Source organism: Equus caballus, chromosome 2, assembly GCF_041296265.1.
Source record: "Equus caballus isolate H_3958 breed thoroughbred chromosome 2, TB-T2T, whole genome shotgun sequence".
NCBI lineage: Eukaryota > Metazoa > Chordata > Mammalia > Perissodactyla > Equidae > Equus > Equus caballus.
This window is the reverse complement of record NC_091685.1, coordinates 8,918,144-8,932,797: the sequence shown is the minus strand read 5'-3', so window position 1 is coordinate 8,932,797 and position 14,654 is coordinate 8,918,144. Positions and strand designations below refer to the sequence as shown.

General features: G+C 39.4%; 1 protein-coding gene across 16 annotated transcripts in view; it reads left to right on the top strand.

Annotated features, from left to right (window-relative positions):
* Positions 1 to 14,654, top strand: part of ELAVL4 (ELAV like RNA binding protein 4) — a 139,968-nt gene that overhangs the window by 49,352 nt on the left and 75,962 nt on the right. For 2 of the 16 annotated variants that reach the window (XM_070248041.1, XM_023630249.2), the window contains exon 1: positions 5,752 to 6,038. The exons of 4 other annotated variants lie outside the window; for them this stretch is intronic. Coding sequence is in view for 8 of the 12 variants with exons in the window: in XM_023630259.2 (XP_023486027.1) it covers positions 3,145 to 3,261 (117 nt within the window). In the remaining 4 variants the exon portion in view is untranslated. Of the gene's footprint in view, positions 1 to 2,478; positions 2,786 to 3,082; positions 3,262 to 5,700; positions 6,039 to 6,295; positions 6,814 to 14,654 lie in introns of those variants that run through there. 10 more of the 16 variants (XM_070248044.1, XM_070248016.1, XM_070248011.1 and 7 more) reach the window with 9 other exon arrangements.

Here is a 14,654-nt window from a genome sequence, read left to right as displayed (position 1 = left end):
GTGAATTCTTGGCAATTTAAGTGGACTAGACATCCATTTATTACATTTCTCCATATAATAGCGTATTTCTAGCTATTTCCCACAGTCTGTAGTAAACAAAACTACTTAGGAAAGAGAAACACATCACACGTCCAAGTCATGTATCTCGACGATAACGTCAGCAGTGAATTCCTGATGCTGCTGGTAGACTGTGTGTCAGTTGGGCGCATCTTTCCTGCCTCTGTGGTATGTTTGCATTTTCCTAGAAAATTTCATTTACTGTTTCTACAGAAAAAGGAAAAAGACAAAGACCAACATCACAATTCATCGAAAGAAAATGAGGCTTTAAATTTCATCGAAAGCCCTTGAATATAGTATAATATTATCTGGGCACGCTGATTATATTTTCCCTAAAGGAAGAAATGCCAGCAGTTTAGGTTTGTTTTTCAAGGGAGGAGGGAGAGGATGAAAAGAAATTGAAGCACAGGAAAATGTCAGGTCATAGGCACTGATGACGCTCTTTAAATGGTGTGCCATAATCATATTAGGGCAGAGCACATGGAATTCCTGATTTCTGCATGACAGTGAAGAAGGGCCAGCAATTATCTCCGTATGTGTGTGGATATGTGAGTGTCTGTTCGCTCTACCTTCCCACCCCATCTTGCTAATTCAATTGAGGGGCAAGAAGAGGTAATCCAGACACCCGGAACAGGAGGAAAAGGTCTGCAGCTGTGTTCGGAGGAACTGGTGTGAAGAGAGAGGCTCAGTCTGACTTGGAGTTTTGTGCTATTGCACGTGAATGCTCTGGAACTGCCCTAATCGACTGAAAATGAGCCGGCTACGGTCATATGGAACAGGTCTGTTTAGCCACATCACTGGGTAGCATGGCAGATGGTGGACCGTCAATGGGTGGTATTGATTGGCTGGATTTGCCTTAGGGTAACAAGACTATGGGTCCTTAAAAACCCGCTTCATCTTATTTTCCTTTGTGCAGCTACGTACAGTTGTGGTTTTCTCTTCTCACTTCCCCAGCCCCCAGTATCTCCTTTTTTCCCTTTTCAAATCAAAAGCCTTCCTTGGTAATCAAAATAGAGAGGTTACCTTGAGATAAACACTCTTTAAATTATCACCAAGGCAAGAAAACTCAAGAATATTTTATTTACTCGGCTGATTACATTTTAATGTTTGAAGAAAGTGACATTTTTTAATTAATGTTTAAGACATATGGTGAGTGTACAAATTAGCTTATTTCATACAACCAGAATTTGATGAGAGCAACTCCTCCTTCGCACTCCCCAGTTAAAAATTGTCACTTGAAACTTAATATATGCGAGGAGGTTAAATGGTATTAAGTGATGCAGCTTTGACTTAAAGATGAAGGAGACAGTCACTGTTGTGTATAGCTAAATGTTGCTCGGATGGGCTGGAAAAATACTAGTATCGACATCTGTGTTTGCAAGAGGATGTGGAAGTTCAGGGCTTTAATTTTATCCAACCAAGGAAACAAAATCCCAGGTATCAGTGTGTGTTGGTTTCTCTTTTAGACACGAGGGAACGTAGAATGGTGCATACACGCTCTGTAAGCAATAAAATCCTCCTTAAAATCAGACCATATAACAATATAAGTGATGAGATTTATTTGTCCAGGTGGGTCTTTTTTCCTTTTAACATTCCCCCTCCATCACTTGGGGCTTTCAACTTGGGACATTCTATTTATTGCTCCTCTGGAAAAGGAACAGATTAATTGGAATAGAATTGTACAAAGGAGATACCAAGTTATCTATACATCCCAAATAGTATACCACAGAAATGTTCCACTTCGAGGCAGGTCTTGGGGAAAAAGAACAGCATTGGGGAGAGAGAGGTGATTAGTGTGTTCTTGTGGTTGTTGATAACTATTTGTATAATTGTGTTTTTAAGAGATGTTTAAGATTTTTTTTTTCAATGTCTTTACTTTTCAGCTTTTGGTTATTTCCTATCGTGAAAGACTGTATCAAATAAACCTAATGTTTTACTGAGACGAAAAGTTGCATTCTTAAACTCTTGCCTCCATCTTGTGTGTGCTTCGTCCATATGCATACTTTTGAACTGGGTTTTTATCACATGAGTCAGTATTTTTCTGTTTTTGCTAAAGGAAAATATTTCCTTGGAGTTTTTGGTTTTACCCCTTGCTCTGTGTGGATTGGATTTTCCTTGTTCATCCTTTCCTGAATGAAACAAAGCTTGTTTGTGTTTCATTCTTCACAGTTCTTATTAGAGTTGGTGACGGTGTTTTGTTTTGTTTCCTCGCTGTAAGTCAGGAGAAGGAATTTTATTTATTTATTTTGATAAGATACGGAGAGAGATACAAGACAAGATGCCTGTTAGGATGCTGGCGTTTCTCATGTCACATCCTACACCCAAAAGCTATTCCACGGAAAAAAAACCCCCACAGTCTTTTAAGATGGTTCATTTGAATCTGTGCACTCTACCCACCTGGTGGTTATATAGTGAACTGTTACTTTAAAGAGTAGTTTAAACACCAGCCATGTTTGGGGCAGGCTGCTCTTGCAAAGAGAGCAGTGCATATAACAGGAGTCTACTGTGTGTGAGATAAGGGGAAAATTCAGCTCCCTGACTAGAGGTTTGAATGTGCGAACTCTAGGGAAATAATATATTGACTGTTCCGTGGTGCGCAAGAAAATTGAAGAACCCTTTGCAGACGGAGTGCTTTGCAAAGGATTCTATCTGTTTCTCTTAAAACAAAATCTGTGGCAAGATGTTTGAAATCAGCAGGACGCTTAATGCTGCTTTGTTAAATAATGAGGTAATATTTTGTCACTTTTCTCTGGGCAGCATCTGTTCCCCCCCCCTTCATTTTTTTTCCCTATGTTTATGAAGGATTCTTTTTTTTTTCTTTCTCTCTTTCTTTCTTTCTTCTTTTTTTTTTTTTCTCATAGAAGTCAAGGAAATACAATTCACGCTTCCATTTCTGTTCCTTCCTTTCGGTGCTTTTGGAGAATTTGGTTGTCTTTTTTATTTGCAGTTTCAGCCGGCTGCTGTTTCCTAGCCCATTGTGCCACGTAAGGCTTCTCCACTGCACGGAGTAGGTAGTTATTAACGCTGAATTGGCTTCTGGTACAGTCCATCTGGACTCTGTGTGGGAAAGCTGGCTGCCGGCGACTGATGCTGAGATATCTGCAACCTTTGGGATGTGTGCATGGTGGCGAGGGGCTGACTGATATGAGATTACTTCTTTTAAGGGAAATTGTTATTAATGAGTCAAGAAACTGCTCATTTATGGTAAGAGGGATACAGCCGTGCTGGCAGCCCCACAGCTCTGGGATATCATTTTTAGGTTGCCTTAGCTGCTTGAGTGAGACAAGTTTCTTTCTGTGGTGGTGGAGGATTGTGGCGGAAAAAAAAAAAAATCATGCATGACTGGGAGACTCGCCTGCCTGATTCTTGAGATAATATATTGAGAATCTGTTGCTTTACAAATGTCACACCACTGATGTAGCGGTCAGCCCCTCACTCTGAAAGATGAATGGTACTATTGGAAATGCAATAATAAGGTTGACTTTTCCCAACAATAGGATTCTGCCTTTGTCTTTAGAGAAAAGGCCTCTGAGGATGTTTGTGCATTTGTTTGAGGATTCTGTTGAAAGACTTTAGAGTGGAGGTTTTTGGAGAAGTGATCAATATACATAGTGCATGGATTTTTTTAGCCTAACAAAACCAGCTAATCGTTTGTACTGTGGTATACAGTTACTATTTTGGAAAAGTGGCCAGAATATCTTTTGATATACCTAACGTTAATTTGTGGCTCACTAAGTGTGCTGAGATTAATATGGGTGGGAGAAAGGACTTTTAAGGGGCCTGTTTTTATTTATGTGTTTGTCAGCATTGTGTTTATATTTACTTTTCACAATATTTTGATATTGGTGAGATCACCCTCAGTTTCTGTTTTCGATTTGGGGCACCTGTACCTGCCCTGTGGCTGTCTGTTGAGCTCTTTACAACACTTAGCCTGTGAATTCATCCTTAGTACGCAGTTCAGTAGATACTGTAGTACTATTGTGACTTGTACGACTCTTTTATACATTTGCTAAAGATATTATTTTAAAAGTTGTCTTAATTTAATATTGTTCCACTTGAGGGGATTATAGATTTCACATTTCTCCTTTTTTATTTCATGTATTTTATTTCCAATAGCTCGATTTATTTATATCCAAGTCTAATAGTTCATATAGTGTACCCAACACACATTGTTTTGTGGTGTATCTGTATTTTTTAAAGTGTGTGTGTGTATATATATATATTTGTGTGTGTGTTCATGAAATAGTAGCTTGGAGAGAATAGTTTTAATTTTTAAAAATGTAAAGGTTATTTTCTTTTCTGATAATTTTTCACAGACCCATTTATTCTTGGACTTTGAAGCCCAGAGTGTAGCATGATTTCCGGCCTAAATTTCTACTCTGCCCAGTCCCATCTCGCTGTCAACTTCAGCCAAAGATTAGAAATTATGTTGAATTACGTCTTCAGTAATATTTGTTACCTCTGTGTATTTATTGAGGAACAAATTGACTAAATTGTGAATTAAATAAATACTGATAAGTTAGTTTTTTGGATAGAAGCAAAGCATAAACTCCTCAGGTAAGCCACTTTAAAACCCAAACCGGAGCAAAAAAAAGTATCTTACTGAAGGCTTGGTAGCATAGAGGTTATGAAATGTATCTCATAGGCATACAAACTATATATACATCACCACACACTTGCTAAATATCTCTCTGCAAATCTTTTAAGAGGCCAAAGCTAAAAAACGTCCGTTGAGGGAGAGATGCAAAATCACATGTTCAGTTAAGCAAGATGGGCACTCTGCACCGGTTATCAAATGAGGCTGTTGTCAAAAGCATGCTTTACCTTTCTCTATAGCAGTAGGGAGAGCAAAGAGAGAACGTATTTTAGTGAATTTTTAAAAATTCAGATCATGCGCCTACCCAAGTTGAGAAATAAATTCATTTAAATAAATCATTCATCATTCTCTGTTTTGAAAAGCTCAGACAGGAGGCAGAAAGGTAGAGGCTGACAGCTGTGCCCTCCTTCCCTGGCTTTTTTTCTTTTTTGTTTATTAGGAAATCATTTTCTGAAGCAAACTTATGTGGCCCCAGTTCCTGGAGCAAGCACAATCTCACATTTGCTTTCTTTTGAAACCTGGTCGTGTGAGCTGCGGAAGGAGCATTACTTACTAAAAATCAGCAATGTTGGGAAATAACAAAGTTAAAATGTAGATGTATTAGCACATTAAAGTGCTTTTGTTGTATCTTTAAGCCTAGAGGCAGATCATTAAATATGCATTTCGCTAGAAAGCAACTGTGGAGAAAGATAAGGTGGTTGAAAATGTTTTAGATGGGAAAAGCCCTCTGTCCGAGGGGTGGGGTGGTGCAGCCCTCAGGACAGGGGAAAGGGAGGACGCTCCCACTGTTAAGGTTTGCAAGCTGCCAGTGACCTGCAGTTGTTACAGTACTTTTGAGCTGGGAGGAGGAAAAGGTAAAAATACAAGTATGGCTGTTGTTGCTTCAGCCTGGCCTTAATTACCAGACACAAGAAGCAGTTCAGAAATCTGGTCTCTGTTGTTGTAGAGGTCACCAAATCATTAACATCGTCAATCTGGCAGTAGCTAATTTAAATAGCACCTGATGTTGCAACGCCTTCTTTCATTTCCCCAGCCAATCAGATCCTGGCTTCAGCTGACAGATGGTCCCATAAATGGATGTAAAAAGGGGAAGCTTCGAGCCAATTTCAGCAAGGCTCTGTTCAGTTGTTCTTATCTACATCCTAGAATCGGGGGTTTCAGCTCACTGCTCCTTTTCTTTCTTTTTTTTTTTTTTCTTTCTCCCCCCCTCATCCCCCCCCAATAATTGATTTACTTTACAATCATCCACTCTGTGTTTTGTGGATCTTTAAAAATATATAACAATAGTAGTCATTTAAAAAAATATATTCTGAAAGCTTTGCAAATTTTAAGAGAAGAGTCGAAGCTCTGCGAGACCCAATATTTGCCAATAAGAATGGTTATGGTAGGTACGACTAGATTTATAATCTGTTGTTTGTGTTGCTGGAGGGAAGAGAAGCATCTACACCTTGACCAGTCTGATGCTTGCACAAGAGTTTAGTTCTCTGCTGCTGTTTGGTTCCTACATTTACTATCTCTTTTGTGTAGAGAGTGCGGGTAGGTCCTTGTATTGAAAAGCAGTGGGAAAATAGATTGTCATTTTTAACAGGTCATTGTCAGTTTTCCCTTCAACATAAAGACGAGAGGATGGGTGGGTTGGGGGGAGTTGGGCTGAAATAATTGCTGGTTTGTTGAAAGAGGTTTTATTACGTGAGACCACAATGGCAAAAGAAGGGTTTTATTTTTGCAAGAGAGTGGGGGTTTGTCTGCGTGCCTGGGTTTGTGGGGCTGGAGGTAGATGCAGCAGGGTTAGGAATCTCTCCATTTCCGTGCTGGAAATTTAAACCTCGAGAGGCAGCTCCTGGATACTGAACGTTGAGATGGGCAGTTGTGTTTCAGGGGACTGCGCAGTCAAAACGGCAAAGAGAGTGATTTATTTGGGCTTCAGTAAATGCTGCATCTTGTATTTCAAAGAGTTTCCTGTCATGACCTCATAAAAAAGAGGAGGCGGCTTGTATGTGTAGCGGTGCCTGGCGTGTTGAGTTGTTGCTTCCTTCTCTGGGCAGCAGCTCTGTAAGAAGGAATGTCAGCTTTTACATAACGTTCCTTTCCGCTTTTGACACACTGTGTGAGGGTCCATCTTCTTCTGATCACAGATGGAGTGGAATGGCTTGAAGATGGTAAGTGAAAAGAGGAAGGGAGCTTGGAGATTCCAGCCAAGTGTGTGTGTGTGTGTGTGTATGTGTGTCTGTGTGTGTGTGTGTGTGTGTGTAAGGATGGTGGACTGTGCATCGTAAATCACTGTGCAGATCGTTTGTGTGTGTGTGTTTATTAGTATTTCTCTTTTCTGAAAACCAGAATCCATCTCCAAGTGTAATGGCACTGCATGCACACCAGGCACACACACTGCCTCTTCCATAGACACACATTTTAGCCAAGCAAGGTTGGTGTCTTTTTGACAATCACAATGTCACCGTCGCTGTTGGCTGGCATGTCCACCGCCTCTGTGAAGCTTCAACAGAATTACACGACTGTTAAAGTTAAAGGCACATTTCTTTTCCGTCTCCTACTAGGAGTGATGGGGAAGGCTGGGAATGAGAGGTGGAGGAGGTGAGGTTCAGTACCAGCGGATGCAATTGTGAAACAGGACTTTTCGATGTGGAAGGGGAAAACCTTTCTGCCAAAGTAGTAAATCTATTTTTAGCATCATCTTTTTCTGGAAAAAAAAAAAGGCAGCAGGGAAACTCCTTGAGTGCCGCTTCTGTCGCCTGATGTTGACCCTGAAGATATGGCACAAAATGGCATGATTAGATGCCACGAATGCCCACTTTGACTTTGAATTTCACCAGCAATAGCTTTCACGGGGTTTCAAAGCTGGGTATGGGGGGAGGCTGTAAATTCATATCCATCTCACTTATTTTTCGCTAGAAAAGCCTAGGGAGGACTTTTCGCTCTGCATAGATGTTATAACAAAGCTGTGGTCTTTTTCCCATTCTTAGAGGATTGCCTTTGTCTGGCTGCTTGTTTTGATGGGTGTAAAACAAATAAGATTAGACCGAGCAGCCCAACTGAAAGCGATAGCTGGGAGGAAAACCCAATGAAAGGTTGCCGGGGAAACGAACAGAGGAAAAGCCGAGTAGGGAGCAGGTGGCTATCATGAGAACACACTGCAAACAGTGTAAAAAAAAAAAAAAAGGGGGGGGGGGGGACAGGACCTCGATTATCTTTGCTGTTCTTTGTGGCTGGCCCAACTTTAATTATTCTTTATAAATAGGTGTTAATTACATTTCTAACTCTGGTTTACAGTGATTTTTAGAAATCTATTTTTAAGCATCTGTTCTGTCTCCCTTGTTTCTTTTTTTTTTTCTTTTGGTTTAAAAAACAGAGAGAAGCAGAGGGGGAAGGGAGAGGAGGGAATCTTGCTTTTTTTTTTTTTTCTCTTTCTCTCTTTCCCCTTTTTCCCTGCTGTGAAATTGTACGTGCGAAAAATCGCAAGGAATCCTGAGAGGCCATTTGAAAAAAATGTAAATTATATTGAATGAAGTTGACGGAAGCATAATAGTGAACTCTCACAGCTGATAGGTTCTGCAAATGATTTCTTAGAAATTTCCAGCAAATATCCGTAGGAGAAATATAGGTAGAATAGATTTACCCTAAGCAATGATTTTTGTGCTGGGTGATATTGGTATTTTTACTAAATCAGATGTTGGTACTGCAGTTCCAGGGAGTTCATTGTATCTCTCATTTTATATCTCGAGTAGAAATTACTTTTAAAAATAATAAATAAAAAGCTATATTCTAGCCTTTCACTTTGCTTGCCTCTCCATGCCTCCAGCCACAGGATCCATGAGGCTGCACCGTTGCAACCACTGCCTTCCATTTGGCATTTGGTCCTGGGTCTGGTCTTGGCATAAACTGAGTGAAAAGCTGAATTCTTTTTCTCGGTCTCTCTGAACGTCTGGGACCCATGTGTGCGCTGGGTGACAGGCACCTCTCGCTTTTTCTCTAAGTGTGCTTCACTAGTAGTCTTTTTCTCATGATGGTGGGTACTGGGAAGACTGAAAGGTGTAGTACTTAGGTGAATAGGAGGTAGCGTAAAAATCACTGAAATGGTGATGTGTTACCGATTCTTCTTGAGAGACAAATTAGATACGTGATCAGGTAGCTAATTTTAAGGTCCAAAATGAGAGAATAAAAAATACTGAAATATATTAAAAGGCTAGGAAAGTATAGCTGGCTTTATTTAAAGTACTCTTAATTTTTACTCTCTTCATTGCAAATCTCCGCACCACACCCCCCCCCCCCCCATGCTTTTTTCCTTGTAGATGCTTCCTTTTGTTTTGTCTACTTAATGGGGGATTTAAAAAATTTGTTTTGACTCTTGAGGTAAAAATAAATAAACTTAGATTTTTTTGTCATACACTGGAACCTTACTCCCATATCTTGAGTGCGTTAACATATGTCGCTATTAAAAATAGAATAGTTTTTTGATTATCTCCAATATACTTCTTTTTTCTGAGAATTTTCTGGCATTTTTTAGTTAGGGGAAAATCTTTTCCATAGAACTGTCACCTTGTCTTGGGTTGTAAAAAGACACGTGGTTCTACTGCTGACCTTTCTTGCTTCTTTGTCTTAAAAATATTAATGCCTACTACCTGCATATGGAGGTGTGCCTTTATGGAAGCACAAGGTTGAGTGTGCATTTATTAAGAAATGAAAATCTGATTGGAAATATTTCTGCAAAAGACGCCTGGCTACATCACAGTTTTAATGATCAGAATGTCCATATATCTCATTGTAACATAATGGCTAAATCATTTAATGTTTGCATTTTTGAAAGGGTAAAATGAACACCGGTGGGGAAATAGCTGAAAAATTGCTTCGAGAGTCATTGATTTACAAGACAATTTTAATACCTCTTTAAAAAAAAAAAAAAAACCTGACAAGCAATGTAACCCTTCATTTGTGATCTCAGTCCCATTCATTCTTAACCGCCATTCAATCAAGTCATCCTCCTGGCCAGATATAGATGAACTTGCTTCTGTTTGATAGTTTTCCAAAGCCTTGAAACTTTTTTCTTTCCCTATAGCCCTTCCTTGGTCCTTGAATTTTCAGAGATTTTGTTGTGAGATGAAGGCTAGATTATTGTGAGGTATTAACAGTAGAGTATTTTTTAAAAGAAGGGGAAAGAAAATGAGCTACGCGTTTGCATTTTAGTTCTAAACTCAGTCTTGAAATAGGATTTGGGACTTCAGATATTTTAAACTTAGCATTTCTACTGGGGATAATCTATTTGAAATTTCAAATCTAGAAATCGTTGCATGAATGGTGCTTTGTGTGTGTGTTTAATATCTGTAAAAGAATTTGTGGGTGAATCAAGGTGTTTTTCTCCAGTAAGAGTTACCATGAACAATGGAAGGGTTTCCTCAGGGCAAGTCTTTTTCTTTGGTTTGATTTCTTTCCTTTGCACTTTTTTCCTTATTGTGGGTGGATTAGACCAAATACTATTCCTTCCATGAGGAGATATACCGCTTCAATTAGCCCGTAGCATCTTAATGCTTTAATTTTTTAAAAATCGAAACAAATTATCTGTGTGTGCCACATTATAGGAATGGCGGTCTTAATAGAGGTCATTGTACATGGACAGATGTACTTTGGCCTTGACAAATTTCTTCATCAGTTCCAGTGATCTGTGGCCACCAGGCACTTAATTTATATGCCTGGACAATTAATATGTACATTTGTTGGTGAGCTGGCCAGCGGATGCTGGACACATGAGTGTGCGCTGGCAAATGCTGCAATGCAGTATTTTTTCCTGGTGTCATTGGGAATTTGGGAGATGTGAAGGGACATAAACACTTTCAAGCTTTTGTCTTACTATTTTCCAGTCGATGGGCCATGTTGTACAGAATTGGCTGATTACCCTTTTGAAAGTGAACTCAACCTTTTATTGCCCACTATCCATTCTCCCATCCATTTGATAGATATGTGGAAAGTATGTGTATGTGAGAGAGGGAGACTCTGTGTGTGTGTTTCAATGTAAGCATGTGTGTTTCTGAAATCCTGCACCTGTCTTAGGCTTTCCTTATTTGGAATTACCAAATGTGTGTACATACTTGCAAGTATATGAGCATCTAAAAATGGAAAGAAAACTAAACTGGGCTGGCTTCCCATAAGAAGTGGCTTCTTTCCACACAAACTCCAAGGGTTCTCTTATTAGAAAAATACAAAACTTCGTCAAAAAAAGATTATCCAGACTCTGCAGACTTCCCTTAGTAACCAAATACCTTTCCTTAGTTGCCACTAGAGAAACTGTAAATGTGCAATCCACAACAATATTTGTGAGCTAGAAGCTGCCCTTTCAGTCAAGGGATTGGGTTCAAATTAAAATGTATGCATATTTGGAAGGAGAGTTGTTTTTTTGGGGGAGCATAACCTTTAACATTGGTAAAAACGAGGAGGTAGGGTGGCTGTGTGAGCATCTCATGCTTTGTTTTGTGAGTGTGTGCATGTTTTAAACATCCTTGTATTTTTAAAATTTCAGTGTATTTTAAAAGTAGAGGGCTTTTATAGGTCAGTGGCTTTCTAAGGGTAAAAAGAAAGGAGATCTGTGGGTGGGTGGGAGTTGTCACAAGCAGTAATTGTCACAAATTAGCCATCTAGAAATGGAAAGAAAAAAAAAGACTGGAGGACAAGAGTGGAGAAGGGTACCAACATGTGGATCTGCACCTTGCCGTTACAAGAGAGAATGAGTGATAAATTTGAACTGGTGCACTGCGGAATGCCAGATAATTTCTCAGAACCTTGACTTTGCAGGTTCATTACTTCCTTGCTTGCTTGTTCACACCTTTAATTATATCCAGTTTGGGATGCTAGTTGGGGGCACCAAAGATGAGCCATTTTGTTTGTTGTTTACTTCATTAAGTATTCATGCATTGTGCTCACAATAGCTTTGGAGCATCAGTGTTAGGAATCAAGCACTTCGGAAATGGAATTGTTACAAAAGAACAAAAAAATGAGAAAGCAATCAGCCAGCTAGCTTGCTTTGGATGCTCACATCCACTCTGCTTAATGGTAATATTTATGCTGTTCTCTGTACATTCATTAAGAAATGAATTATGCAGTGTCAGTGCTCCTTATAATAGCCTGGCAGCTTTCTCTCTCTCTCTGTCTCTGTCTCTCTATCTCTATCTCTTTCTCTCTCTCTCCACACCTCCCCTCACCTCTGAGATTTTGCCTTTTGCTGGACCATTTTAGGACTGACCTTTTTTGCTTTGGGGAAGATCATTATTCAGATCCTCCTTGTATCTAACACCAGAGATATTTTCCCCTTCAATATGGAGCCCTCTCTACAAGGATCAAGAAATGCTGAGTGCCATAAAGAGATCCTTAAATAAATTTTGGTTGAGAAAGTGGTGAAAATGTTGAAGAAATAAGGTCAGTGTAATTGTCGTGCTTGCGTTTTTGTTTTTTATTGTTTTTGGAAGGCCTTATTTTTAACCACAAAAGTAAAATGCAAAACTAGCGTAGTGATTTTTTAAAAATGGAAAAAAATTACAAGTCATAGGTCTCTCCTGAAAATAACTTCCCTTGGACTCTTGGTTTGAAAATAACATTTAAACTCGAGTTTAATTTTTTTATTATTTATTTTAAAGCTATAAAAATGTAATTCATAAATAATTTTCTGTAAGAGGTTTAGTTCTTTTTTCAGGATATGAGGAAGCAGAGAAACAATTCCAGCCAAGATAGCGAATTCTGGAAAACACATCACAGCGTGGAGGTTTCCTCTCTCTCTGCACTTGGTGGCATTGAATCCACTCCTGCTCATTCTATGAATCAGTTGCTTTTTGTTATCTACTTTCCTGTAACAACTAGCCTTTGGAGTTGTTTTTCCAACTGTTTTTCCAACTGTAGAGGCTAGGTATCGTTTAGTCGTTGGATGAAGATATATTTTTTGAGGACTTACTATGTGCTTTCTTTTGGAACATGGAATTCAAGGTCACCATTTCCTTTTCTTCTGACCCTGATCAAAAGACGTAATTAGAGGTTACGTTCCTGTGATTGGGGATAGAGTTGGGGTAAGGGATTTTAAGCTTGGACATTACACAATAGGGCTTGTGTCAAATTATGAGAAAAGATCTGTTGGAATTTTTAGGTGCTACATAAATGTTTTTGCTTTTGTGTTTGTAAGAGTCTAGGTATGACTCCAAAAGATAGAAATACAAGATCTTCTGGACATCTTTGTCTATAAGGTTCCATGTATCTGGATGTTCACCGTCAGGAAAGAGTAAAGTTTGGACAGTTGGAAGGAACTTGTCTTTCCATCAGCTGCCTGTGGAGCGTGGCTAGAACCTGTTAATTTTATGGAAATAGGAATGCCTGGCTTCTGAGACAGGTGACTCTTCGGATACCTTTCTCATGTTAACCTCCAGGGAGGACCTGAGAAGATAGTGGACTTCTTGATAGGCCCCTGTGCAAACTGTAAGTTTGCTAGTGGAGAAGAAATCATGCAATTACTTTGTCATACCCACCTAGATAGCACAGTGTGTGTGTGTGTGTGTGTGTGTGGTATAGATAGACAGCTGTGACCCCTGGTGTGCCCTGGGATGTACCAAGAATGGCTTCTTAAGTAGTCTGTGTTTTCCTAAGCTGCCAGTCTAAACCCTTTAGAGTTGCTTTCTAATTTGTACATGAGAAATAACAGGCTGAATTGAACTTTTTTTTTTCAAGTGCTCCCTTTGAAGATGCAGCAGTAGTAAATACAGCTTTAATGATAAACTTTAGCTCTAAGAGCTATTTAAAAGTCTGTAGTGGCAAGCCTGAGAACTTGCAATCTTTACTAATGAAACTTTCATTAGGAAAGTGCTCACTTAAAATGGAGTAAATGACTGAGTCCCTGCAATTGGTGATTTTGACCAGGTTTGACTCATCCTTTCTTATGTTACTTTTTGTCATGCAGCCAACTACACATCTAAAATTCTGGGTATTGTACATGTCTTCAATATTAATGATCTCTGTTAATGCACTGGGTACAGACAGTACAGTTCCCACAAGTCCAGATTCTTACTGTAACATCAAAACAAAAGTGATATTTATGAATAATCTTGAGAAAGTTGTCCTCATAGTAACTGTTCCCCAAAGGAAGCTTTACATAAATGTGCATTTATTATTCAGGATATTAAAAGGGAATCCTTAGCTTTTACTTTTTAATTTGGGCTAAAATATGCAAATTGGTTTTATTTTGGAGTTGCTCTGTTTTAGGTGGCTTTAGGGGAGGATAACTTTCTAGCTTGATTATATTTTAATGGCCTCTGTAGGGGAAGAGGTTCCAGTCCTGAAATCAACCTGGTTATTGTGATTAGGACCCAGAGGGCCAGTGTGCAGATGGGGCTAAAAACGTATTATGTCGACTTGTACAGATGTAGAAAAATTAGTTTTCTACTAGATACCACTATGCCCACGTCTTTGTTGGCAGGGCCAACTCAGAGGCCACGGAACCATGAGCCTGCCTCTGGACTCGGAGCACCTTCGTGCTGTGCCTCTACAGGCCAGCCTCTGAAAAGATTGCTCTTTTTCTTAAGAAACCAGGAAGTGCAAAGGACTTTGACATCATATGGATTTGGGTTAGAATCCTGACTTTTCCAGTTAGTAATTGGGTGATCTTGGATGAGGTACTTAAGCTTTCTGAGCCTCAATTTCCTCATCTTTAAGCTGGGGGTAATAATGCCTGTCTTACAGGGTTTCTGTGGGGATCAGATGAGAAATAGTATTTGAAGGCACCAGTCATACAAAGGACCTGAAAAATAAAGGTGCTTAGAGGACATTAGGTCTCTTTCAGTCTATCAGTCTTTCTGCTCCTGGCAGATGTCCTAGGAGAAGTGATGTCACATGCTACCCTCAGAGTCTTCATTCTCTCCCCCGAACTCATGGGGGTGGAGGGGGCGGTGACACACTGTGGTTTTTAAACATAGATAAACCCTCAGTTCTTCCCTGAAATTGTGTGGCTTTATTAAGTTTTCTG